This window comes from Micropterus salmoides, unplaced genomic scaffold (genome assembly GCF_014851395.1).
Source record: "Micropterus salmoides isolate LMB-PRFRI ecotype aquatic unplaced genomic scaffold, ASM1485139v1 Ms_hic_scaffold_2, whole genome shotgun sequence".
In the NCBI taxonomy this organism is placed as follows: Eukaryota; Metazoa; Chordata; class Actinopteri; order Centrarchiformes; family Centrarchidae; genus Micropterus; species Micropterus salmoides.
The window spans coordinates 44,908,882-44,933,649 of record NW_024041150.1 but is presented as its reverse complement, the minus strand read 5'-3'; the positions used below and the strand labels follow the sequence as shown (position 1 = coordinate 44,933,649).

The 24,768-nt window shown below is 42.4% G+C and overlaps 1 protein-coding gene across 5 annotated transcripts in view; it reads left to right on the top strand.

The window, feature by feature from the left end:
* Positions 1-24,768, top strand: part of LOC119911600 (coxsackievirus and adenovirus receptor homolog) — a 127,488-nt gene that overhangs the window by 63,206 nt on the left and 39,514 nt on the right. For 2 of the 5 annotated variants that reach the window (XM_038730515.1, XM_038730519.1), the window contains exons 4-5: positions 22,847-23,203; positions 23,832-23,837. In XM_038730515.1, coding sequence (XP_038586443.1) covers positions 22,847-23,203; positions 23,832-23,837 — 363 coding nt within the window. Of the gene's footprint in view, positions 1-22,846; positions 23,204-23,628; positions 23,838-24,768 lie in introns of all 5 variants that reach the window. The other 3 variants (XM_038730517.1, XM_038730516.1, XM_038730518.1) reach the window with 2 other exon arrangements.

Sequence of the window (24,768 nt, the reverse complement as noted above, 5' to 3'; positions counted from 1 at the left end):
CTGTGACTAGCTGTAGCAGAAAATAAAACCCAAATCAACCTTTACAGCATTACAATTCCATAGATTTTGACAAGCTCATTTTATTCCACACAATGATACATACTTTTATTGGCCCAATTTCATTGTCTATACCACTTTGGATGATCATGAGTATGTAATAAAAACCTCATATCTCATACCAGACACATGACTGATTCATGTATTCAATCCCAAGTGGTAAAACAATCTATATCTCCGTTTTAGATCTATGTGAAAAATCACAGGAGTACGCCTTAAAGTAATATGACTGAAAAAAGAAAACTGACCCGTTTGTTTTCGGGATGATCTCGGTCTGTCATAGACAACATTTCCATCACTGTCTCTCTTCAGCCACCTGACAGGTTGATGGCTAGTGGAGTGTGCTGCCTCCTGGACTGGTTGATGGCTGGTGGATGGTGCTGCCTCCTGGACTGGTTGATGGCTGGTGGATGGTGCTGCCTCCTGGACTGGTTGATGGCTGGTGGATGGTGCTGCCTCCTGGACTGGTTGATGGCTGGTGGATGGTGCTGCCTCCTGGACTGGTTGATGGCTGGTGGATGGTGCTGCCTCCTGGACTGGTTGATGGCTGGTGGATGGTGCTGCCTCCTGGACTGGTTGATGGCTGGTGGATGGTGCTGCCTCCTGTTCTCCCTGCATCTTATTGATGAAATCATCCATGATCTGGAGTTCATAATTTAATTTAGAATGTTCAACAAGTTCATCAAGCTCATTAAGGACCTGTTTGAAATTGGAATTGTCACTCATGGTGAACAAGGACAAACAAGACAACACTAAAGGGATAGGGGGAAGAGCAAAAGAGCAAGAACAACAGAGAACCAGACAGACTAACAACAATTAACTAGACAAAAGTGGCTCTTAAAAGTGCCTTTGTTTTTGCTTTGTAACGAAGCTGAGGTTTTGAAGTAAATGATGAAGGGACTAGGGAACCTGTTGAGAGAAGGGAAAGACAATAAATTCAGATTTGAAGATCATGCTACATACAACTACATAAATACTGTAGTGAACAACGATGTGGATTTGTGCATTTATATTGAATAAATTTGGAGCTACGCCTAAATTCCTTTCTCCTCCCCAGAGAAGATGGGGAGGGGTCAAAGTTGCTTTCTCTAAGTGCTAGCCCGACCATAAAACTGGCACCATTTTGATTCCGAAGCTGATAACGCGGGGCCTGACTGTTAAACTGACAAAGGGACACGAGCCAGCCATTGGCATCTCCCTGAACAGCCTATCAAAACTTACCCCACCACACACGTTTCCGTGGAAACTGACCTTATTCTTTGTTTATTACCACATCAAAAGGATACTCCTTGTCTCACCTAAGTGTGACATGTTCCAGACACTGAACTTTGGATGACAAAGGACTGCATTCTCCAAAAGACTCAAAGCATCTAATTAAATTTAATTAAATCTTTAGTTACCTGAATACGTTTGCCTCTATTTGAGTAGTTATGTTAACTGTTGTTGCTATCTGTTGTTGATATTAGTGCTGAAAAGAAGTTACTTGTGCAGAGTTTTTATTTTCAGCAAGACACTCCTTCATCTAATGTAATCCATGCTTGTTCATAATACTTTCTTACAAAATCCCTTTAGAAATGATAACAAATGTTTTACTATACTCTTAATCGCCAGCTTGAATTTAAGGATGAATCAACAATATTCCCCGGTTCCTAAGGAGAGACGATCTTTGATTTAATCCAAGCTTTCCTCATGTAACCTGAGCTCCCCCAAGTGGACGAAATAAGTATTACATGCCCTCGTCGGAAATGCGGTTAAATGTATAAATACTGACCAATAATGTGACAATTGTTTCCTGTTACCAAATGCCTAGAACAGTACAACCGTTCAACCATTGAGGTTCGATTGTGGAAAATATTTGATTATAATACGTGCAAATAGATTTCTTTTCTTTAGACATTAAGTTTGGAAAGGCAGTCCCTGGGAAACCTGAGACGCCCCCTGGGGAACCACGCCCCAGACAACAAAAGAGCGACACGCGACCTGTCTCTAGACTTCTCTTCTTCTAGACTCTTACTAGACGCTTCCCTCTTCTCGCTCTTCCACTCTGGCCCCTGGATGCTTCGGCACGCGCGTGGCGTGCCTCGCCAGACAACACGCCCAGACTCAGCCAGCGAAACAAACAGGCCTTTGTTCGCTTGAAGCTACACACCTGAAGTGCCGAGACATCGATCTGCCTTCAGTTTGTTTTATTTTCTTTATTTCTTTTGTTTGTTAAAGTTATGAGTCCGTTAAGTTACACTGGACTAATTCAGGAACGACCAAGTTCCATTTTAAGCCTTTTTCGTCGAGCCAACTTCACCGAGGTCAGACCAAGCCACGTGGTCTCGCCAGCTACAACCAAGGAAACCTGCAAACAGCCGAATTGCCAGACGGAGGAGGCGTTTTCAATCAGACACGGAGAACCCCGAAGAATCCCTAGCAAAAAGCCAGGATCGGCAGCTAGAGTGGGACCCGTGCAACAGGCCAAAAGCAGGCTGTCGACAAGCAGTAAGACTTAACACACGTCCTGTGATCAGATGTCCATTTTAACTCCTAAACTATAGCATTAGTTTACTTTCATTAGCTCTTCTATGCCGTATGAGTCGAATGCTTCCCACAATCGAACCTCCAGGCTCATTGTTCAGCAAATGTTTATGTTCCCTGTATCCAACCATCTTTTATCACCTTAGTTAGAGAATAAATTCACTGTAATATAATCAAGAGCTGTGTGTGTTGCCTATTTATAGTTCCTGCCAAGAGAATTGACCCTTTAGATATGAGACTGACTGACTGATTTAAGATAATTGAGCGATTATTAACTAACTGATCACTAGTAATAATTGTATAATTATTCAAAACTACCTAGAGGTCCGGAGACTCTAGGATTATAACAACTCCGGTGGTGCCCTTTACGAGGAAATTCTGATTTTATGAATAATAATTCATAATTGGGTATCAATTCTCATAAATTTATTAAAATGCATAACTAATAAATTTAGGTCCACTACATAATGGTGCCTTCCGTGTGAGGCCTTGTGACATACTATAATAATAGACTATACACACAGCCCTGATGCAGAGAAGTTATTGAGAAAAGTTATTGAGTCCCAGAAATTTTTCCCTCCAAAATTTTGCCACTGAAATAATTATCGCCCAGTAAGTTGCTCCATAGAAACTCTCCTGTCTTCCCTCTTAACTTAACGTTAGTGATGAAAGTGTGTGTGAGTTTTGACCATGTTCTTTGTTGTGAAATGAAATGCTTTGTGCAACTTGTTTGGCCGCCGGGCCATTGTTCTGTTGTTCAGTACAGAGCTGTAGTGAGCTGAGCTATGAGGGACCGAGCTAATGTTAAACTGAATGCATTCCTGTAACGTTGCCATATGAGAAATCTGAGCTAAAGCTACACACAATCTCCGCTGACGAGTGGATGAAATGCCCTTTTGGTTGAGAGAAACTTAACCGATATTGATAATTTTAAGGCCTAATAAGAGGCAGACAGATTACAGTTGCGCTGTGCCAATGTGATTTGTTTGCGGCTATAAATAACAGTCTGACGCGCTGAGCCGTGGATTGTTATGTTATATGCAAAACTCCGGTATCCTGTTGAAATTAGCTACTTCAACAAATACAGCTGCCCGGCAGTGGAGTCACAGGCGTGAAGACGCCGAGTTTAGCCTGTAGCGTTGTACCTACCGAGCTAAGTTAACGCTAAATCGAAGCTTGAAAGCAAGCTGAGTCATTGAAACAAAGGAGCGAGTCCTTCCCCCATTTTGAGCGGGACTGGTGTCCGTCAGTGTTCTGATTTACTGCCGTTGCTGCAACGACGGTTTGCTAACTGCGTTAGCCTGAAGCTAACAGCTGTTGGGTCCGAGGACCAGAGAGGAAGCCGCTTCTTCTTCTACATTGAGAAATAGGCCGCGCCCGAGGCGGAGCCACAGCTCCCCTACTGGCTGGCGGAATAAATTGCATGCTCTGCATTAAATCGACTTCAGCGTCATCAGTGACAGAGATGAGCGTTTGAATCGAGTGAATTAAACCAGACTTTGGTGATAGATCTTGTTAACTTGAGACACATAAACCATTGTGTCGACTCTCAGATTAAATTAATAAGGAGTGTTACTCCTTAAGTGTAGGATAGAGCACAGGCTCTCCTTTTTCCTTGAATAACTTTTAAAGATCTATTGGGTGTTTGCTTGTAACAAGGTACTGAGCCAATTTAGTACCCTAACCTAGGATTACACTGAGTAGTTCTGTTAATTTTGATGCAATCTTTTATTCAAAGATTCGCTTTTCTAATTTTGATCCAGCTGTATTTGAATAAAAAGCTTTATTCTCATTACTGCTGCAATATCCCTGATTTTGACTTTGTCATTTTGAAGCCTTTTCTGTAGTGCTATTTTTGATCCTTGCAGGAAATAAGATAAATACAGAATAACATCTTGATTTGAATTTTTGTTAACCTTTTGTTGTTTGGACTGATTGGAATTCTGAAGCTACATTAAGCTTGATAAGTTGAATTGATAGCTTTCCAACTAGGCTTTCTTTAATCCTTGTTCATTATAAATGTAATTTGGACTCTGACTTTTATAGCAATTGGAATTTTGATAACTTGATAATTACCAAAGGGTAATTCAGTTTAATCAGCTTTGATTTTTTTTTTTATTTAATCCACTTTAATCAGCCTGGGATTTTTGTTAATGTAACTTTGAACTTTGAGTTTATTCTCATTGCCTTTGAACTTTTAGAAATTTAAATTTTAATCTCAAATTTTAATTTTCCAATTTTGAACTTGATTCTAAAATTTAATTTTTCTCAAACAATTTTTCCAACTTTGACTTTGATCATTAAGGACTTTGAGCTTTGATTGTCAAGCTAGTTGTAACATGAACTTTGATTTGATCTATAGCATTTAACTTTAATCCCAAGTGTGATTTAATTCTTTTTCCTATTTTTGCCTTCACCCTAAATTTGAATTTTCAGTTTGGGCATTTAAGTCTGACTTGAAAGTCAGCTTTCTCCAACCTGACATTCCCTTTTTCTCAACTAGTAAACACACTAGCTGAAACTCTGTTTAACTGACTGGCTCAGGTCTGCTGTACCAGCTAACACCTGTAGTCCACTTCTGATTTTGTTAAAGCAAATTGTATAACTGAGTCCATAGATTTGATTTTGATCCTTCTTTTCTTCAGATTCCAGCCTTCCAAATTAACTTAAAGGAACATCAACAGCTCCAGGAAGCTATAGAAGCAACACCCATTTATTTTTGTATTTTATGCATATCCTCTGAGTTGACACACTCGTTTGTTGTCTGATTTGGACTCACAGCAAAGTCCTTAACCAAACCACTTGAGCACCTGCCTGTGAACATGGCAGACCCACGCTTAGTGGCAGCCAGTGGGGGCGACCCACTGGAACACTTTGACTCCATCTTGGCCCACATGACCGAGACCATGGTACCTGGCTACTCAAGCCAACTACAAGGCACCGATGCGGTGAACCTTGAAACAATTTTTGCAGAGCTGGTAACAACTGCTCTAGCCACTTCCTCAAAGGACAAAGCCTTGTCCCAGATGCTAGGAAAACTAGCTATTGTAATGTCTGCCCAGTCTAAGCACACGCACCAGCTTGAACAGCAGCTGGAAAACACCAGGCAGTCACTAAGTGAAGCGGAAGAACGCATCACTGACCTACAGCTCCTTGCCACCTCCCACAGGAGGGTGGAGTCGATGAGGAGAAAATTGAGCTGCAGGAAAAGACCAATCAGCTTGAACACTCACTCTTTCAGCAAGAACAGGAGTTAGAGTGGACCAAAAGTAAAGTTAAAGACACAACTGAATCTCTTGACCAATCAGAAACCCTCCTTAGACAAGCAGTGGGGGAAATTAAAGAGCTAAAATTACGAGTCAAGGTTTATAGCAAACTTAGAGAAGCTGACCAAAAACGCATGCAAGAAATGCGAAGACAGCTAGAGGACAGGGACAGAGTAACCCAATCCCCGCTACAGCAGGAAAACAAGGAGGAGTTGGCTGATACCAGAAGAGAGTTCCAGCTCTCATGTGAGACAGCCAAACATACTCCCTCCTACAAAACACTCCCACCAGAGAGAGACAAGGCTCGCTCCCCTTTGCCAGCCTCAGGAGGATGGTCTCCACGACCACTCCCACAACTGATCCCACAGGATCATATGACAGAGCGCCAGAGAAATAGCCCTCCACCTACTCAGGTGAAGACGGCTTACTCCCCTCGGCTGCATCCGCCGCCCACTGCTGACCATGACTTAAGCCCCTCTGACAGGGACTTAGACAAAATCGCTCGCCACATAACACGCTTCGAGCCTGAGTCTACAGGCTCAAATGAGACCAGTATCTATCTAAAAGATATTGAATACTACTTGCGGAAATTCCCTGCTGCCACCACTGACGACAAGATTTATCTGATCAAGGTGACATCTAGTCGAGAGGTCAGCAGCTTTATTGAACGCCAGCCCAGGTATGTCAGACAAGATTATGACTCGCTCTGCCAGGCACTGGTGGAGGAATATTCTGACTTGACAGCACAATCAGGTCTAACAGCTGCACTTGCTGTTAAGCAAGGGAGGCCAGAACCTCCTCAGCAGTACTACAACCGACTCAGACAAGCGTACTTTGGTACCAAAAATGAGCCCGATATGGAGGAAGAGTTAAACTTCAAATATCTTTTTATCCAAAACCTCCACCCCACTACCAGTCATCATCTGGGTGTGGCAGCCTGCCCACGCACCCAAACCAGTCGACAGCTACGCGAGTTAGCTACAAAAGGATTTGAAAAGCAGAGACTCACCATGACGAGGCATCCTGAGCCCCATGGTGTCCTCACTCTCAGCATCAATTCCCTACAGGTGGAGCCAAAACGAGCTCCTGGTCTTGAAACACCTGCGTCAACCTGCATCACCTCCCAGAACTATAGACCAAGCCAGAAGCAGAGGTGCAGCCTGCCTCAGCAAAATGAGCATGGTCGACGTCACTCAGAGCCATCTTGGTCTGAGAAGAGCCAAAATCTGAGGCCTGAAACCCATCGGCCCAGGTACACGCCCAACCGCTGTGAAACCCACCTCTTTTCACGGAAGGGGGGACACAAGCATCACCAATCCCAAAACAATTGGGACAGGCGATCTCAGAGAGCTACACTCCAGAGATCCCACTATAGAGACACAAATACGATAACACTGAAAGTGAGTCTGACACACCCACTTTTAGTAAGGAGGAAATTACAGCGCTTAAGCGCCTGCTCCAAACCCTGTCCAAACAGGAAGATAAGAAGGCAGAGCACTTGGCCGCAGCTGCTGCAAAGCCAAAGTCCCCTTCTCCTGACACTTTGTCAAAACGACTGACACGCTCACACAGATGGACTGAGAGAACTGCTCCCTCCAGGACACTCCTGGTGGTACAGTCCGACTCAAGAGAGAATCCTCTCACAGAGTCCAAAGCCACTCAGGGCAGTCCGCCCTCCCAACACTTCTTGTGTCACCTTACTGAAAGGGGAGTTTCACGGAAATTCTACCTGCCTGTAACACTTGAAAACACTCTGGTGCAGGAAGCACTTCTTGATTCAGCTGCAGACATCACTATAATGTCATCAGCCCTCTTCAGGCAGCTACAGGCTATGACCCGCTCCCACACAGACCTGAAACTACAGACTTGTGACATTGAGGTCCAGCCACTCGGCCCTGAAAACCTCAATCTGACAGCCATGACATTAGTCCACATGTCTATCGGTCCCATGGACCTCATCCACCCGGTGTATGTCTCACCATTTGACGCCATTCCTCTACTCATTGGCAAAGACTTCCTTAACCGCTTTGAGCCACTGCTTGACTTTCAGAACTTGACGATCTGGGCACAGGTGAAACGACCCCTGCCTATCTCACTGTCTGAATACATCACAGAACGAGAAACCCGCCTCTGTGCTTTAGTTACCACCTCAAATGACGCACTGATCCCCAAAACCACTCCACTGGATGGGCCGATCAGCACCGACACTCATGACTGTGAGCTCAAGACTCCAGAGATGGGGCACATGCCTTCTTCCTTGCCTCCTGACCTCTCTAAGGAAGTGATTCACACTGAGCCTTCAAAGGCTACTGTCAGCCTTTCCTCTTTGCCGCTACCAGCGACTCTGTTCCCACAGGCAACATGACCAATGACAGACAGATGGGTGCACAAACTGTCACCGCCTTCCCTGTCAACACTTCACCAGAGCCATCCTCCATGACTTTACATAAAGGCATGAGAGGGGGGTCAGACACCACATATATTCATCCTACAGCTGAACTTGACACCAAGTTTACAGCACTAGGCAAACAGGGTGCTGTTAAAGACACACCCCAGCACTCCCAAGCGGATTTGCTCCCCACCCATCCCGCCCTTATGACTTGCGATGCCACCAGAGCCCAGGCAGCAGGCTTGTCTGTGACAGCCGCCCCTGCGCCACAAATTCAAGCCCTGACTCTCTTGGTGACTCTGACCTAATTCGGCTTCAAACTCTTGATCCCGCCATTAGCAAAATGCTCCTCTGCCTTTCTGACGCAGAGCCTGTCTCCAACACTGAGCTTGCTTCCATCCCTGGCTTGAAACACCTTTACCTGGTGCGCTCTTCTTTGCGTGTCGTCACGGGCATTCTCTCGTATGTCTCAGACGCCCGCACTTCACCTGCGTTCGTGGTGCCTCAGAGCCACAGGGGGGTGATGCTCATGCACGCCCATGACTCACCTTACAAAAGCCACAAAGGGTTCAGTGCAACCACAATGCACTAAAACAAGTAGCATATTGGCCAAACATGCAAAAAGATGTAGCAGACTACATCAAAACCTGTAAGGTTTGCTGCCAGTCTCAACCAGCAAAACCATCACACAGAGCCTCCTTACAACGGAGAGGCATTTCTTTTCCCTTGTCAAAGACACAATTTGACAGGAGGGAACCCCTAACTGAACCAGCCAGAGGAAATAAACATTTCCTCGCAGGCAAAAATAATTTAGACAGCACACAAAGATGCAAAGTCTATAACGACCAAAATGCATCTCACAACAAGCTCCGAAGGGGGGACAGAGTTTGTCATCACATCTCTGCTCCACTAAGGAAACAGGACGGCCAGAGAACAGGAAGACTTGCACACAAGTTCTCTCCCCACTGGACCGATTCTTCGGTGGTCACAGACAAACATTCACCTGTTCTGGACCAAATCAAGTTTCACAAAAATCCCATGGGACTTGTCGGGAACGATAACGTCCTAATAAATTAATAATTAACAGAAATCCTCAATTAGGGACGATAGCTGCTAGTGGTTAAAAGGTCATTAGAGTTCGCGTGCGTGCCTTGTAAAACAGAACTTGGAAGCCAGGTATCTTTTTACTTCGGTCCGTCACCCACAGCTCTAGCCACTATTCTGTGTCTCCCTGTTGCAATTTAAACCTCCCACTAAATTACCAGTGGAGGTCTTTAACCAATTAAATTAGAATTTCAAAAAAAAATTTTTCCACCCACCAGGTGGAGCTGCTCTCTCCTGACCACTTAGTCACAAGTGGGGGTTACTGTCCAAATTTATTGCTCCTTAAACCAATTAAGAGTACCTGCTCCAGAGCAGACATCTTCTTGCAGCAACTGCAGAAATAGAATACCACTCAGAACAGTTCCTCTCAGGACTAAAAGCCGCTTCTTTTATAAAATTTGTTTTTGAAAGGGCTAAGACCCTCAGACTAGACTGTTAGCCTAAACCAGCTAAACAACCCTCAAGCTCACTGCAGGTTATGGTTCTGAATATCCATGAATTTCTGAGAAAAATAATGTTGGTCATGCTCACACACGACTTGTCATTTGTTAAGATATTTGTTTTGCTTCCCAAATTAATTTTCCGCTTTACTTTGTTTCAGGTGATTAAGTAACACAGCAGGCACCTGCTACTTTAAGACTAGCTAATTGGGGTTACCCTAAGTGACTAGCAGAATTAGTAGCCTTAGAAGGACATCAACCTGATCACAGATGTTGTGTTTTGCCACCTGCTCTGCTTGACTCCTTCCACCTCACCAGCATCATCAGTACCTGACCAGCAGCTGACCAACACATCATCAGCTCCTGACAAAGTCGACCTGCACCTGACAAACCACACATGTTGTTTCTCATTGCGTCCAAAACGTTACCTATCGGAGGGAACATTTTGGCCGAAGGGGGGACTGTAGTGAACAACGATGTGGATTTGTGCATTTTATATTGAATAAATTTGGAGCTACGCCTAAATTCCTTTCTCCTCCCCAGAGAAGATGGGGAGGGGTCAAAGTTGCTTTCTCTAAGTGCTAGCCCGACCATAAAACTGGCACCATTTTGATTCCGAAGCTGATAACGCGGGGCCTGACTGTTAAACTGACAAAGGGACACGAGCCAGCCATTGGCATCTCCCTGAACAGCCTATCAAAACTTACCCCACCACACACGTTTCCGTGGAAACTGACCTTATTCTTTGTTTTATTACCACATCAAAAGGATACTCCTTGTCTCACCTAAGTGTGACATGTTCCAGACACTGAACTTTGGATGACAAAGGACTGCATTCTCCAAAAGACTCAAAGCATTTAATTAAGTTAATTAAATCTTTAGTTACCTGAATACGTTTGCCTCTATTTGAGTAGTTATGTTAACTGTTGTTGCTATCTGTTGTTGATATTAGTGCTGAAAAGAAGTTACTTGTGCAGAGTTTTTATTTTCAGCAAGACACTCCTTCATCTAATGTAATCCATGCTTGTTCATAATACTTTCTTACAAAATCCCTTTAGAAATGATAACAAATGTTTTACTATACTCTTAATCGCCAGCTTGAATTTAAGGATGAATCAACAATATTCCCCGGTTCCTAAGGAGAGACGATCTTTGATTTAATCCAAGCTTTCCTCATGTAACCTGAGCTCCCCCAAGTGGACGAAATAAGTATTACATGCCCTCGTCGGAAATGCGGTTAAATGTGTAAAAATACTGACCAATAATGTGACAATTGTTTCCTGTTACCAAATGCCTAGAACAGTACAACCGTTCAACCATTGAGGTTCGATTGTGGAAAATATTTGATTATAATACGTGCAAATAGATTTCTTTTCTTTAGACATTAAGTTTGGAAAGGCAGTCCCTTGGGAAACCTGAGACGCCCCCTGGGGAACCACGCCCCAGACAACAAAAGAGCGACACGCGACCTAGTCTCTAGACTTCATTCTTCTTCTAGACTCTTACTAGACGCTTCCCTCTTCTCGCTCTTCCACTCTGGCCCCTGGATGCTTCGGCACGCGCGTGGCGTGCCTCGCCAGACAACACGCCCAGACTCAGCCAGCGAAACAAACAGGCCTTTGTTCGCTTGAAGCTACACACCTGAAGTGCCGAGACATCGATCTGCCTTCAGTTTGTTTTATTTTCTTTATTTCTTTTGTTTGTTAAAGTTATGAGTCCGTTAAGTTACACTGGACTAATTCAGGAACGACCAAGTTCCATTTTAAGCCTTTTTCGTCGAGCCAACTTCACCGAGGTCAGACCAAGCCACGTGGTCTCGCCAGCTACAACCAAGGAAACCTGCAAACAGCCGAATTGCCAGACGGAGGAGGCGTTTTCAATCAGACACGGAGAACCCCGAAGAATCCCTAGCAAAAAGCCAGGATCGGCAGCTAGAGTGGGACCCGTGCAACAGGCCAAAAGCAGGCTGTCGACAAGCAGTAAGACTTAACACACGTCCTGTGATCAGATGTCCATTTTAACTCCTAAACTATAGCATTAGTTTACTTTCATTAGCTCTTCTATGCCGTATGAGTCGAATGCTTCCCACAATCGAACCTCCAGGCTCATTGTTCAGCAAATGTTTATGTTCCCTGTATCCAACCATCTTTTATCACCTTAGTTAGAGAATAAATTCACTGTAATATAATCAAGAGCTGTGTGTGTTGCCTATTTATAGTTCCTGCCAAGAGAATTTACCCTTTAGATATGAGACTGACTGACTGATTTAAGATAATTGAGCGATTATTAACTAACTGATCACTAGTAATAATTGTATAATTATTCAAAACTACCTAGAGGTCCGGAGACTCTAGGATTATAATAACTCCGGTGGTGCCCTTTACGAGGAAATTCTGATTTTATGAATAATAATTCATAATTGGGTATCAATTCTCATAAATTTATTAAAATGCATAACTAATAAATTTAGGTCCACTACAATACTAAATAACTGAAAGGTTTAAGAACTTGAGAAAATGTTGGTCTAGTTTGCCCATGCTTTGGGCTGTGGTGGGGAGGTCTGTGGGTGCGTATAGTAATATTAGGCCAGAATACTGTAGGGCTGGTTGTTGCCTGCAAACTCACAATACAATAACTCACTAGTTATGGACTGATCTTGACACTCATGTCTGATATTGATACCAACCATTCAAAATGTCAGCTTGGCTGATAATCAGTGCCATTTTTAATATTTTTATGTTATTAATTATACTTGTATTAACAAGGAAACACATTTCTTTAACTTTTTCCCTGTGATCATTTTAATCAAAAAGTTCCCTCATCAGTCATAGTAGTTTTAAACACTAGACTGACTGATTTCATGTCTATGCTTTCATAGCATAGACACAGTTATAAGTTACACTGACTAGCATGTGTATAAATGAGCACAAAACACTGGGCAAAGAGCAACGACACACAACCACAAGAAGAATCCCAACGCAGACATGCATTACAGCTAACACGGTATGTCTCAGTGTGAAAATCTTACATTCCCCTATGATTGTACCTTACATGATAATATGCGACAAAAATGAACTTGAATTCAATTAACTTAGCTAACTTTGCTAGCTTGCACATTTGGTGCAGTTCAAGCTATATTTTTTATAATGTCTTCTATCATTTCTCGTCATAAGAAAGGGCCACCTTACAAATCTAAAGTTTCTAAACACAATTTCTTGTCCTGATCCAACCGTTTTTGATGTGTAAATGTAAGAAGAGTATCCATCTCTATTAATGAACCCTTCTACTGACCGAGTGGAAAATCGCAATGGACCTTGGGATCGCCCGTGACGTCAGCGTTATTAATTTAGAGGATTTGGTAAAAATAATAATTTTTAAAAAATGATTAATTGAACACAATCGTAGCATATTAAAATCAACAAACCTCCGATACAAATACGTTATCTAGCATGCTCTAGTGTTTTACCTATGATAAGAAAACGCTTTAAAACTGCATACTTGCACGCGCTCACCTTTTAATTACGTTTTACCTGCAGTTGTGCGTTGCTTTGGTCAAACTCACCTCTGAATGCCGTTTTACCTGCAGTTGTGCGTTGCTTTGGTCAAACTCACGTCTGAATGCCGTTTTACCTGCAGTTGAGTGTTGTTAAACTCACCGCTGAATGTGGTTGCACACCATGTGCGTTGTTAAACTCACCGCTGATGAACGCGCTTAGCTTTTGAGGGCCCTTTGATATCAGATTACGAGGGTTTTTAAACATCAAACACCAGTTGGGGGGCATTTGAATCGCCCTGGCATAGATAATGTTTGGTAGCGTATTCCTTTTTATTTTTATTTATGGTTGTCTCGACCCACAAGGCAGACAACGGGTTGCGGTGTGGTGATCGACCCAAGACGTCAAATTTCAACGCTGTTGAGTTCTATAGAAGTCTATTGGACTGCCCCGCACGTTGAAAAATGAAGCCGAAGGTATACCCAGTGCGTCAAAAAAGTGACGCCAGGGTCCCTTGACCATGCGTCAGACATTTGACGAGTAGGGAGTGAGACTGTGTTGAGTAACCACAGACAAGCATGAAAAACTCAACACAAAAGTCCCAGACTGATCAAGTAAATTGACTACATTTACTAAAAATATTTAGCTACTCTAGGTTATAGCTTGTAACATCTATTGATTGATGATTTTAGATCAAATTTGACATATAATTAATTTGCATTTTATTTATCATCACTGTCAGATTAAAGTATCTCCTAAAATAGAACATACAAACTCAAAAAAAGTAAGAAATCACCATAAGTGGAACAACTATCTGTACATGGTCATCAGTGAACAGTTTAAGCCTCATTTGTCTTTTTATGAGCCCTTCAGTCTGTGTAGTATTGATAGCGAGCCTACCCTTGTTTCTACAAAGCTTTGTTTTACCATGTCATCCTAAATCCAGGCCAAAGGCAACCTGACACAAACGTGTGTTTCAGGCGATTCAGGGAAAACACAGCTTGTCATTTATTCCCTGGCTGGAAACTTTTTATTTATTTATCCAAACTATCCTTCCGGACTCCTGCGATAATATTTATGTTACCCCAAAACACTACACTATACAAGTTGCTACAAAAACTTAACTTATTCCATATTTATATATTTCCACATTTATTTATGTTGACTGTATGTTTGTCTACATGTAGCACCTTATCACCACAGCAAATTCCTCGTATGTGTAAAACACTACTTGACAATAAAGCTCCTTCTGATCCTGAAAAGGCATCTGCAGGCTATTAAGATACTTGGTTTTAAAAAAACGCTGCATTGCTTCCTCCGAAATGGACATATTTGAGAAAGGTTACCTGAAGTCTTTGTGAAAGCATACCTTCTGATGATACCTAAGCTAAATAATAAGATGCATGTTTTTAAATCATGTTAATCATCAATAAGCTGTCTTTACATTGTGAATAATGTTGGCTGATAATGACAAAATGAAACCGGTTTAATCAGTAAAAGGTTGAAATTTATTTTACTGTGTAAACCACACAACATTCAAAATTATTATTATGAACAACCAGGATAAAGAATCTGTCAGACTATTTGTGAGAGACAATTGATTGGAGTCTTGACTACTACTAGATATTTGACTTAATACTTTGAACAATTAGGAATTATATTAAAACCATTAAAACCAGTAAAGGTATTTAAAAAATAATGCAAAAATATAATTACGCTAATTTTAATGAACAACGGTAACCAATATAGCCCAAGTACATCAGTGTGTGTGTGTGCGTCTGCGTGAGGCTCCAGCTGGTGACGGGTATCACTCGTGGTCCAGTCCATCGTAGGATGAGTGGAAGTTCTTGGGCAAAACCTTCAGTTCTTGGGGCTGTTTGAACTTCAGCTCTTTAACTGGCTGGCTGGATGCGCACAGTGGGGCTGCTGTGGTGATACTCTTCTTTTAAGAGATGGGGACAGATAGGCTTCCCAGTCATCTGAGCGGTGCCATCCACGTTGTATCTAGTGGATGGAAGAATTTAAAAGGGAAAATAGGGACAGAATTTTAATAGATTACAAAGTACGTCTTTCACAGTGGTGGAAAAAGTAGTCAGACCTTTAACTTAGGTAAATGTTCCAACACCACACTGTAGAGATATTCTGTATGTCAAAAGTCCTACATTCAAATTTTAAGATGAAAAGTAAAGATAATTCTGACTACTTTATATTTTGCTGTGTGGCTTTATCTGTGAAAATACTCACTAAAGCCATCAAAATAAATGTAGTGGAGTAGTACCTCAAAAAGAAGAGTAATTGGCCGAATGTACTTGGGTACTTTTCACAACTGATTTCTATTGACACAGAAGGCAATATTTAAGAATGTATATGTCTGATAAAATACCTGATTGTTTGGAGGTCATGCAACGTTGGATCCCCAGCTTTTTCCCAGTTCCCCATCTGGCAGAAGTCCTTGAAGATACGTACCTCACACAGTATGGCCTGGAATTGGAGTGAGCGCCAACAAGGTCTTCTCATCTGCATCGTCTTTGTCCTTCTGCTTCGCAGCCTTTGTGTCCCATGAAGCTGCTTCGATGTTTCCAGGCTTGAATGAACAGTAGGCATCGCACTGGTCTTTCTTTAAGTGAAAGGGAGATATATTTAAGTCACTGAAAATGTTTGAAAAAACTTACATTGACAGAGGCTGTTTTCAAGAGGGCTTATACTCAGTGTGCAGGTGACTGATGGACTTGAATACAAGCTACAGGTACACCTTTCGATGAAGAGGACCTACAGAAGTGCCATTGAACTTTCCAAAGGTCCAGAAGGAAGATCTTATGGAAGGACTGCAGAAAGCACTGTGGACTCACAGCAAGAAGATCTCATTTTCGAACCCGTCATCCCAGGCCTTTCTGTGTGGAGAATGCATGTTCTCCCTGTGTCTGTGTGGGTTTCCTCCTTCCTGTGTGGGCACTCCAGTTTTCCACACCATCAAAAACATCTTAGATTAGGTTCTTGAGGCAGTGAGTGTTAAATGCAGAGAATGAATTTCACGTGTATGTGACAATAAAGTACCTTTTCCTTCCGTTCCTGTCCTCAGTCTTCTCATGACTTTATCCTCTTCTTCCTGTCCACTTAAAAAAAACACCACTGCTTTATGCCTAATGTTGACAGGAACAAGCGGCATGAATTTCATGAAAGTCTTTGAATTTCCACTTTGTACGCATTGTGCTTTATAAATAAACTTGCCTTGCCACTATTCCCTTTACAAATTTGTTAGACAATGCCATTGTTTGGAAATATTGAAGGTAGACAGATAAATTGTAGCTTATACAGTCATAGTGAGAAGTTTGCTCTATGAGGCAGGTTGCAGGTTCACGCTGTGTTGTAGCTACATTTTAAGTAAATACCGTCTGTGTTTCCCCCTACTTTTATTAACAAATTAGAACTAATTCAGCACAATCCAAACATAATGCAAGACCTCCACTAGGTGGCACTCACACACTACCAATAAATTAGACGTTTTAAGGATTTGGCTACAGTACACATGCATTCTTGTATATTTTAATTTCTAGAGAAATTACTTCCTTCAGGACTTCCTTCTGGTTTGGATGCAGCAGCACAGACTATCAGACCACTGGAGGCAGGTGTGTTCCTACATGATGCACCTTGAAACCTGGTGTGGTACAACTTTCGAAGAGCATATCTGATTATCTTTTCAGTAATCTTCATGACATTGAGACTTCCTGTCCCATGGAAAGACGCAGCCCTACCACAGCTGGGTCTCCATCCACTTTCATAATTTTAAGCACATATTTGAAAATTTGGCTAAAAGAAATGTGAGTCTGTGCTCATTTCCATCTGCTGTGTTACAAAAATAAAGAAGGGCACTCTCCTAATCAAGGATGGAGTTGTGAACTGCTGCAGGTTCAAAACTTGCCACCTAAAATAATCTACAGGTGCATCTCATAAAATTATAATATAGTGGAAATTTCATTTATTTTTACATATTTTTCAAAAGGTGAAACTTTTATATATTCTACATTCATTACACATGAAATTAAATATTTCAGGCTTGAAATGATAAACTTGATGAAAAAGGTCAACGACGATTCACCATGGCAACAGGTAAATAAAGGCAAAGCCTCTATTTTAATCGGGTGGAGCCAGAAAAATGAATGCGTGCCAACGCGGACCATGATTGGCTATAAAACGCATGATTGATATGTTAACAATATTACATTTTATTCAGCGTTGCTGATTATGATGGTTCTCCACACCATCCTCGCTTGATCGTCGTTGCTCCATACCCGGTGCCACCTCTGTGTTCAGGCTCTCGTGTTTCTTGTTTTCTCACATTTTCCCTGTGCTTTGTCCCCGTTATCTCTAACCCTGTCACTCTGTCTGTCCACCGGCCCTCTCCTCTTCAGACTTCCCCCACGGCGTCACCGGCCCCAGTGTTCCCAGTGCCTGTGTTTCCCCGACGTCCTCCTCTCCCTCCACTCCAGTCCCTCTCACCCTTTATCCCTCAATAAACCTCCTTCCCTCAGAGTGCTGCTTTTGGGTCCTCTCTGTCCCCACACCACACAACCTCATAACACAGGCCTGTTTATTCAGCTTGAACCTGACGGGACTAAATGCCGGTGGCAATAACTGAAGATGAAAATATTAATGAACAGATTAGACACATTTTAGGCTCTTCATGGACCAGTGATTGTAAAGCCACAGTCCAACTCAGTAGGCCTATACCTATTAATGATTTTTTGCAATTTAAAATGTGTCTAAGTTCAAACTGAGTGTGAAGTTTTAGACATTAATAAAATCTTGCTCATTTTGTATTTTGTCAGAGTTGAGGTTTATTGAGGGGAAAAAGGTGTAGAGAGAGAGAGAGAGAGAGAGAGAGAGAACACAGGGAACAGAAAACCAAGGAAAAAGAAGAATTACTGATAAAAGAAGAAAAAAAACAGGACACTCACTGTCAGCCGGGCTGCCACCACAACACTTTTACTTCTCTTCTCATCTCTTACATCTTTTTCCTACTCTACATTCTACAGTAAAGATGACTCATTCACTTTTACATAGTGTTTTGGCCCAAAAATGCACACATTAGACTCCTCAAGCCAAATTATAGGGTGGTTTTGTTGAGTTTTAAAAAGTTACAACAAACTTAATGTTCTCCAGTGTTTCAGTGTTTTCCTTCAAATGTAAAACTGCAGGATTTTAAGCCAGACAATTGCATTAGAACGAAAACTGACACCTCTTTGTTTAGTGCCAGAAGGATCCTTTTGTTTAACTTCTTCACAGACTCCTAAGATTGGGTATCGACCGTTTTGGAGACAACCCCTGTTGTGCTGTATGACTAGTTGGTAGAGCAAGGACTGTGTATTCCTGTAGATCAAAAGGGGGTTCTACGTCTGGGGTCGACGCTTTGTTCGACCAAAAGCAACGTAGAACAGTAAGGTACAACCTTCCTAATTGGGTGACAAAGAAGTAACCAAACGACCAACGGCTGTGGTCCTGAGCCATTTGGAGGAAAAAGACCCGCCCACATACCTGGAGGATATTAATGATTCATTTTGTGAGAATCAGGACTGTAAGCTGTAAATCTGAAAAGAGGAACAACTTTCCAGTGCAGTGTTTTTGTTTCATGTTTGTTCTGTAATGCCATCTTTTCACCTATTTTTTATTAAATTTTCTTGTTAATTTTCATCAGATCCAGCCTCTCCTTTCTCAAAATCTGAAAAAACGCAACAGTTTACAGTAAAAAGGAAACTGAAGTACAAACAACAATAGATTTCACATTGCCTACTGTATGCAGCTGGAGCTGAAACATAAAAATAATTCAGTTTTTGTAATGTCAAGTTGACATTACAAGCGGAGAGCCGCTTCTGGGGTGTCGTTAAGATAAGACTGGTTATTTCCTGTGGTGGACAGTAACTTAAGTAGGCCTACTGTACTGCAGTCCAAATTACAGGTAGCCTATTTGTACTTGAGTATTTTCTTTTCATGCCACTTTCTATGTTTATGTACACTGTTTATGTTTTTGTATATTAATAGCCTATAATAATATTGCCATTCATCATTTCTGACAATTTAACAAAGCACTGGTATCCTGCAGTTAGTTTTAAATTGTATTGGGACGTGTGGCACAGCCCCACCTAAATATTTTTGTAAAGAATTTCTCAAAATCTGAACGTCTGACACAACCTGACTGCAGCCACAACAGCTTCGCCTTCTTGGAAATCACGTGACCCCCCCGCCCTCCCCCGTTGGGCGGATCCGCTCTAACTACAGCTAGATGTAAGGACTTTGGCCCCAGAGCAGGAAGAAGAAGTCAGTTTGGTTTCAGCTTCGACACCTGCTGCGGCTCTGCCATCATGGTCGCTTTAACATCTGCGTCATTCGTGGTTTTGTTTGCATGTTCATGGATCTTTGTTCTGTGTCAAGGTAAGAGGAGTGTGTGTGTGTTTCACAGAGATACAGCAGCTTGAAACCCAGATATCACAAAACAACAGATGAGTCATTAGACCTCTCAACATAACAGTCGTTGATGATGTGTAACGTTAGTAGGCTACAGAGGGATTTTAAGGAAAGCAGGTAGATGAATAGAGATATATGGATTTATCGAAGGTGGTAATGGCGCAGTGGATGAGACACATGCACTTTGTGTGAGAGACCAGGGTTCAGTTCCGCATTGTGTCACCCCTAGTTGCTCCAGAGGAGTGCGACCTCTGACATGTATAGCAATTGTAAGTCGCTTTGGATAAAAGCGTCTAAATGAATAAATGTAAACCTTCTCTCAAATGATCGTTAGGAAAGAAATGTGTGAAACGTTGTGTAATTTTACTGCAGTTATTTAACTTACTGATTTAACAGTCTGAACAGTTAAAACAGCAATTACTCGTGATAACAATATTTAATAGAGAGAGAGAGCTTAAGTCAGCGTGCAGCTGCAGCAGAGGAGTTAGTCTCTCCTTTCTGCAGCTGGGACTCAAGTTGTCTGAGAACAGGGTTTGAAATGCTGCTGAGTTCACATGTGCTGTTTTATAGAGACCTGATCTCTGCTGCTTCCATCAAAAGATGTTTGAACAACAGGAAACATTACAAGTCCTGACTGGAGGCTTTTCTCTTTCTGTTCAGAGACACCGGAGGTGAAGGTGAAGGCTGGAGAGGACGCCACTCTTCAGTGTCAGAGTCACAGAGGTGCTGACATAGAAGTGATAAAGTGGAACAGAACTGACCTGAAGTCAGATGATTTTGTCTTCTACCTCAGCTCTGATCAAATAAACGGAGAGCACCAGAATTCATTGTTTCAGGGTCGAGTGGAGCTTCAAGATCCAGAGAAGAAGAACGGAACAGCTTCAATGATTCTGAAGAACGTCAACATCAACGACACTGGAACATATGAGTGTTGGATTAGAGTGAGAAATGAGACAGGCAAAGCTAAACTCATCCGCACCATCGAGCTGACAGTGACAGGTGAGCGTGTATTTCATTTTAAAACAGATCTTTTTCTACGTTTGCACCTCCCGTTCAGACTAAAACGGTGAAAATGTAGAAGTTTGGAAAAGCTGCTGAACCCGTTTTGCGTTTCAAAACTCCGGGTAGCGTTTTTAGTGCAGACGGGCAACAACAGAGGACTTTAGAAACGATGACGCAGACGCTCACATTCGGCTCTCTGATTGGTTCGTCTAAGTCATGGAAAGCAGAAACACAATTCTACTGATTTTTATTAAAATATTAAGTACAGTGTAAATAACACTTATCTGCCTACACTTGATCTGTGCAGGTCGCCGTATTTACTTTGCAACGACTTCCAGCTGGTTTTCCAGCTGTCACTGTGGTGAGTGAGATGGGCGGGGCTAAGGGCTGCGTAAACGTTCATGTGGAATAGACCAGAGGTCACTAATAGGCGGTCCGGATCCGGACCCAGCTGTTGTCCTCTCCGGACCACCGACCTACAGCCGATTTATTATTGAGACATACCACCTGGTTACGGAGCGTTTCTATTTTAACCCGCGCAGCTTCTCTAGCATTTACTGTACTGGTTTAGAGGACCAGGAAACTCGCAGACCAATCGCATGTGCTCCAATCGTCTCGTGTGACGTTGCTCAGCCAATCAAATCTGTGCATTCCGATGCTTGCGAGTCGAGTCCGCGAGATTCACCAGAGACGTTTTGGAAACGCACACGAATTGAAGAGGTGAAAGGGAAAAGAGATTTCACATGACTTTTAATCAAGAGTGTACAGATTCTTACATGTACATTCCTCCCACGGAAGTTTAAAACCAGAATCTGTCATAGATCTCCAATCCTAGCTGGCAGGACAAACTAGAGCTCACGTTTCTCACTGAACAAGAGAAAGTAGGAAAGAGGTTTATAAGAGGGCAGGAAAGAGAAGAGGAGGTATTACAGCTGTTCATTTGTTAAGATGTGTTTATTATAAATTGGTTAAGACAGCACTTCATCACTTCAAGCTGCACTTTTTATTACACTTTTTTCTAAATTTTAAAAATTAGGCACTTAACTTTAGTTCACTTAAATTTAGAATTTATTATTAGAGTAGTTATTATTTATTATCCCTCCAGTTTGATGTGAAAACTGAAAGTAAATATTCTTGAAATATTATTTGATTTGACAGTCCGGTGTTGATAAAAACAAATTTTGACACAACTATACGTTATGGCCCTGAATGATAACGCAAGTTAGTCGTTTTGATGTTCCAGACCTTTGCTTCGGGAAATTTTCTCTATCTGGAGCTCGTTGAATTCTAATTGAATAGACCAACAGGCCTGGGGAGAAGGGGGGTTGGCACGTGTCGCTCAACCTTCTGCCAACTTTATCATTATTGGTAAAAGAGTAAAGACAAAGGAAGGCGGCCCACTGGGAACTGTCACGGTGCTCCAGACGGCCAGACCGCCACTGATGTGAATATTCAGAAGAACCTCTGTTCCTGTCCAGCACTGTAGTTTACTGTGTGGACGGATGGACAGCAGAGACCAACATGTGTCCTCTCCCCTCTCGTGGTGTCTGTCCATGCAGATCCAGCAGCTTCATTTGTCTCTCTGAGAAGTAAAGCAGTTTCATACTGTAGGGACTCTTTCCTCAGTAGAAGTAGTTCAGACACAGTCTGAGTAGAGGACGGACAGACTGGGGACACATTTGGAAAACAAGGACAAAGATTCCAAGCTTCTAGGAAATAATAAACTTCACATGTTTAATATTTCAGCTGTTTGTTCAGGCTCAGAAATGCTGATGTCTGTATTCAGATGGTAAATAATATCAATAATCAATAATCTCCAAACAAGCAGAAAGCAGATGAAAGTAAAATGTCTCCTGTCTGATGGTGCGGAGGACGACTTGACTGACAGCTGTAGAAATGAGCAACATGAAGTCAGCGTGCAGCTGCAGCAGAGGAGTTAGTCTCTCCTTTCTGCAGCTGGGACTCAAGTTGTCTGAGAACAGGGTTTGAAATGCTGCTGAGTTCACATGTGCTGTTTTATAGAGACCTGATCTCTGCTGCTTCCATCAAAAGATGTTTGAACAACAGGAAACATTACAAGTCCTGACTGGAGGCTTTTCTCTTTCTGTTCAGAGACACAGGAGCTGAAGGTGAAGGCTGGAGAGGACGCCACTCTTCAGTGTCAGAGTCACAGAGATGCTGACATCACGGTGATAAAGTGGATCAGACCTGACCTGAAGTCAGATGGTTTTGTCTTCTACCTCAGCTCTGATCAAATAAACGGAGAGCACCAGAATTCATTGTTTCAGGGTCGAGTGGAGCTTCAAGATCCAGACAAGAAGGACGGAGACGCTTCTCTGATTCTGAAGAACGTCAACATCAACGACGCTGGAACATATGAGTGTTGGATTGTAGTGAAAAACTCAGGACGCAGAAAGAGAGAAGCAGCTGAACCTAAACCCATCCGCACCATCGAGCTGACAGTGACAGGTGAGCGTGTAGAGCTCAGAGTGTCTCTTTGTCTCTCAGGTGAGTGTGTAGAGCTCAGAGTGTCTCTTTGTCTCTCAGGTGAGTGTGTAGAGCTCAGAGTGTCTCTTTGTCTCTCAGGTGAGTGTGTAGAGCTCAGAGTGTCTCTTTGTCTCTCAGGTGAGCGTGTAGAGCTCAGAGTGTCTCTTTGTCTCTCAGGTGAGCGTGTAGAGCTCAGAGTGTCTCTTTGTCTCTCAGGTGAAGCTGCTTCCTGGTAGTTGAGCTGAGAAACATCACAGATCAGATGTTTGTGTTTTAGAAAGATGTTGCTGATGAGACTTTAGAGGAAACAGCTGCTACGAGTCATGTGATCAAAGTGCAGTAGATAATGTCTGACATTCTGTTCACCTGCTGACAGCTGATACCTCACACCTGTTTCTGCTCTGCAGGTCACACAGCTGGAGACAAGGAGGGAGGAGACAAGGAGGGAGGAGACAAGAAGGGAAATGTTGGACTGATGGTCGGTCTGACAGTTTTTGCTGTGCTTCTTGTTGCTGTTGTTGGAACGATGCTCTTTAAAAAACGCAGAGGAAAAACACCTCTCACAGGAGGAGAGACAGTCGCCCTAAAATCACCAACATCAGGCTGACAGATCCAGGTGAGTGTGTCGAGCTCAGAGTGTCTCTTTGTCTCTCTGTACCACGAAGCAGGATTTGAGCTTATCCAGGTAACTTCGGGGTTTTCAGCACCATGACGATGGTTCACTTCTTACGGGGGTAGATCGCCATGGTAACTTATGCTGAACAGCTAACCTGCTCCGGAGCAGGTTATGTTTCAGATAAGAGATCAACTCTATAAACACTGTCCGCCTACTGACCAATCAGCTCTCTGGAAAATGACATCACCATCTGTCGGAGATCACACAGACTGTTTTACAGGCTGCTTCATGTTTGCTGTGTTGATGTGGAGACACTTTAATGCAGCCATAGCATCCTACACAGACTGACTGAAGCAGGCCACTAAAACCTTGTAGACTACTTGTTGTAGGTGTTTAACATGTGACAGTGAGCTTATTCGTCGCTTTGAAATATGTTTCATATTTCTTATTTGCTCCTTAGTCCGTTTCACACAGCCTGTCACAGCCGTTTTCTCTTTATCTGAGGCTGAATATTATATATAGTTTGGTAGGATTATTGTTAATAAGTATATATGAATTTGTTTCTTATGTTACAGAGACCTTTTTGTTATGTAGGGATGTTTTCAGAAAATATTGAGATGCTATTATTATATATTATTACCATTATTACAATTAGCCTCTTTTTATATGAACGCGCTCAGGGCTGGTTCTGGAAACCCTGTGTTGAATCATCAGGTTAATAACCAGCATCATGTGACCATTTAGCCTGATCGTGGTTGTTAGTGTCAGTGAAGCCAGATAACAAAAAGACATCCTGGGCATGTTGAACTTGTTTCGTAGTAAAGGCTCCTGGTAGTTGAGCTGAGAAACATCACAGATCAGATGTTTGTGTTTTAGAAAGATGTTGCTGATGAGATTTTAGAGGAAACAGCTGCTACGAGTCATGTGATCA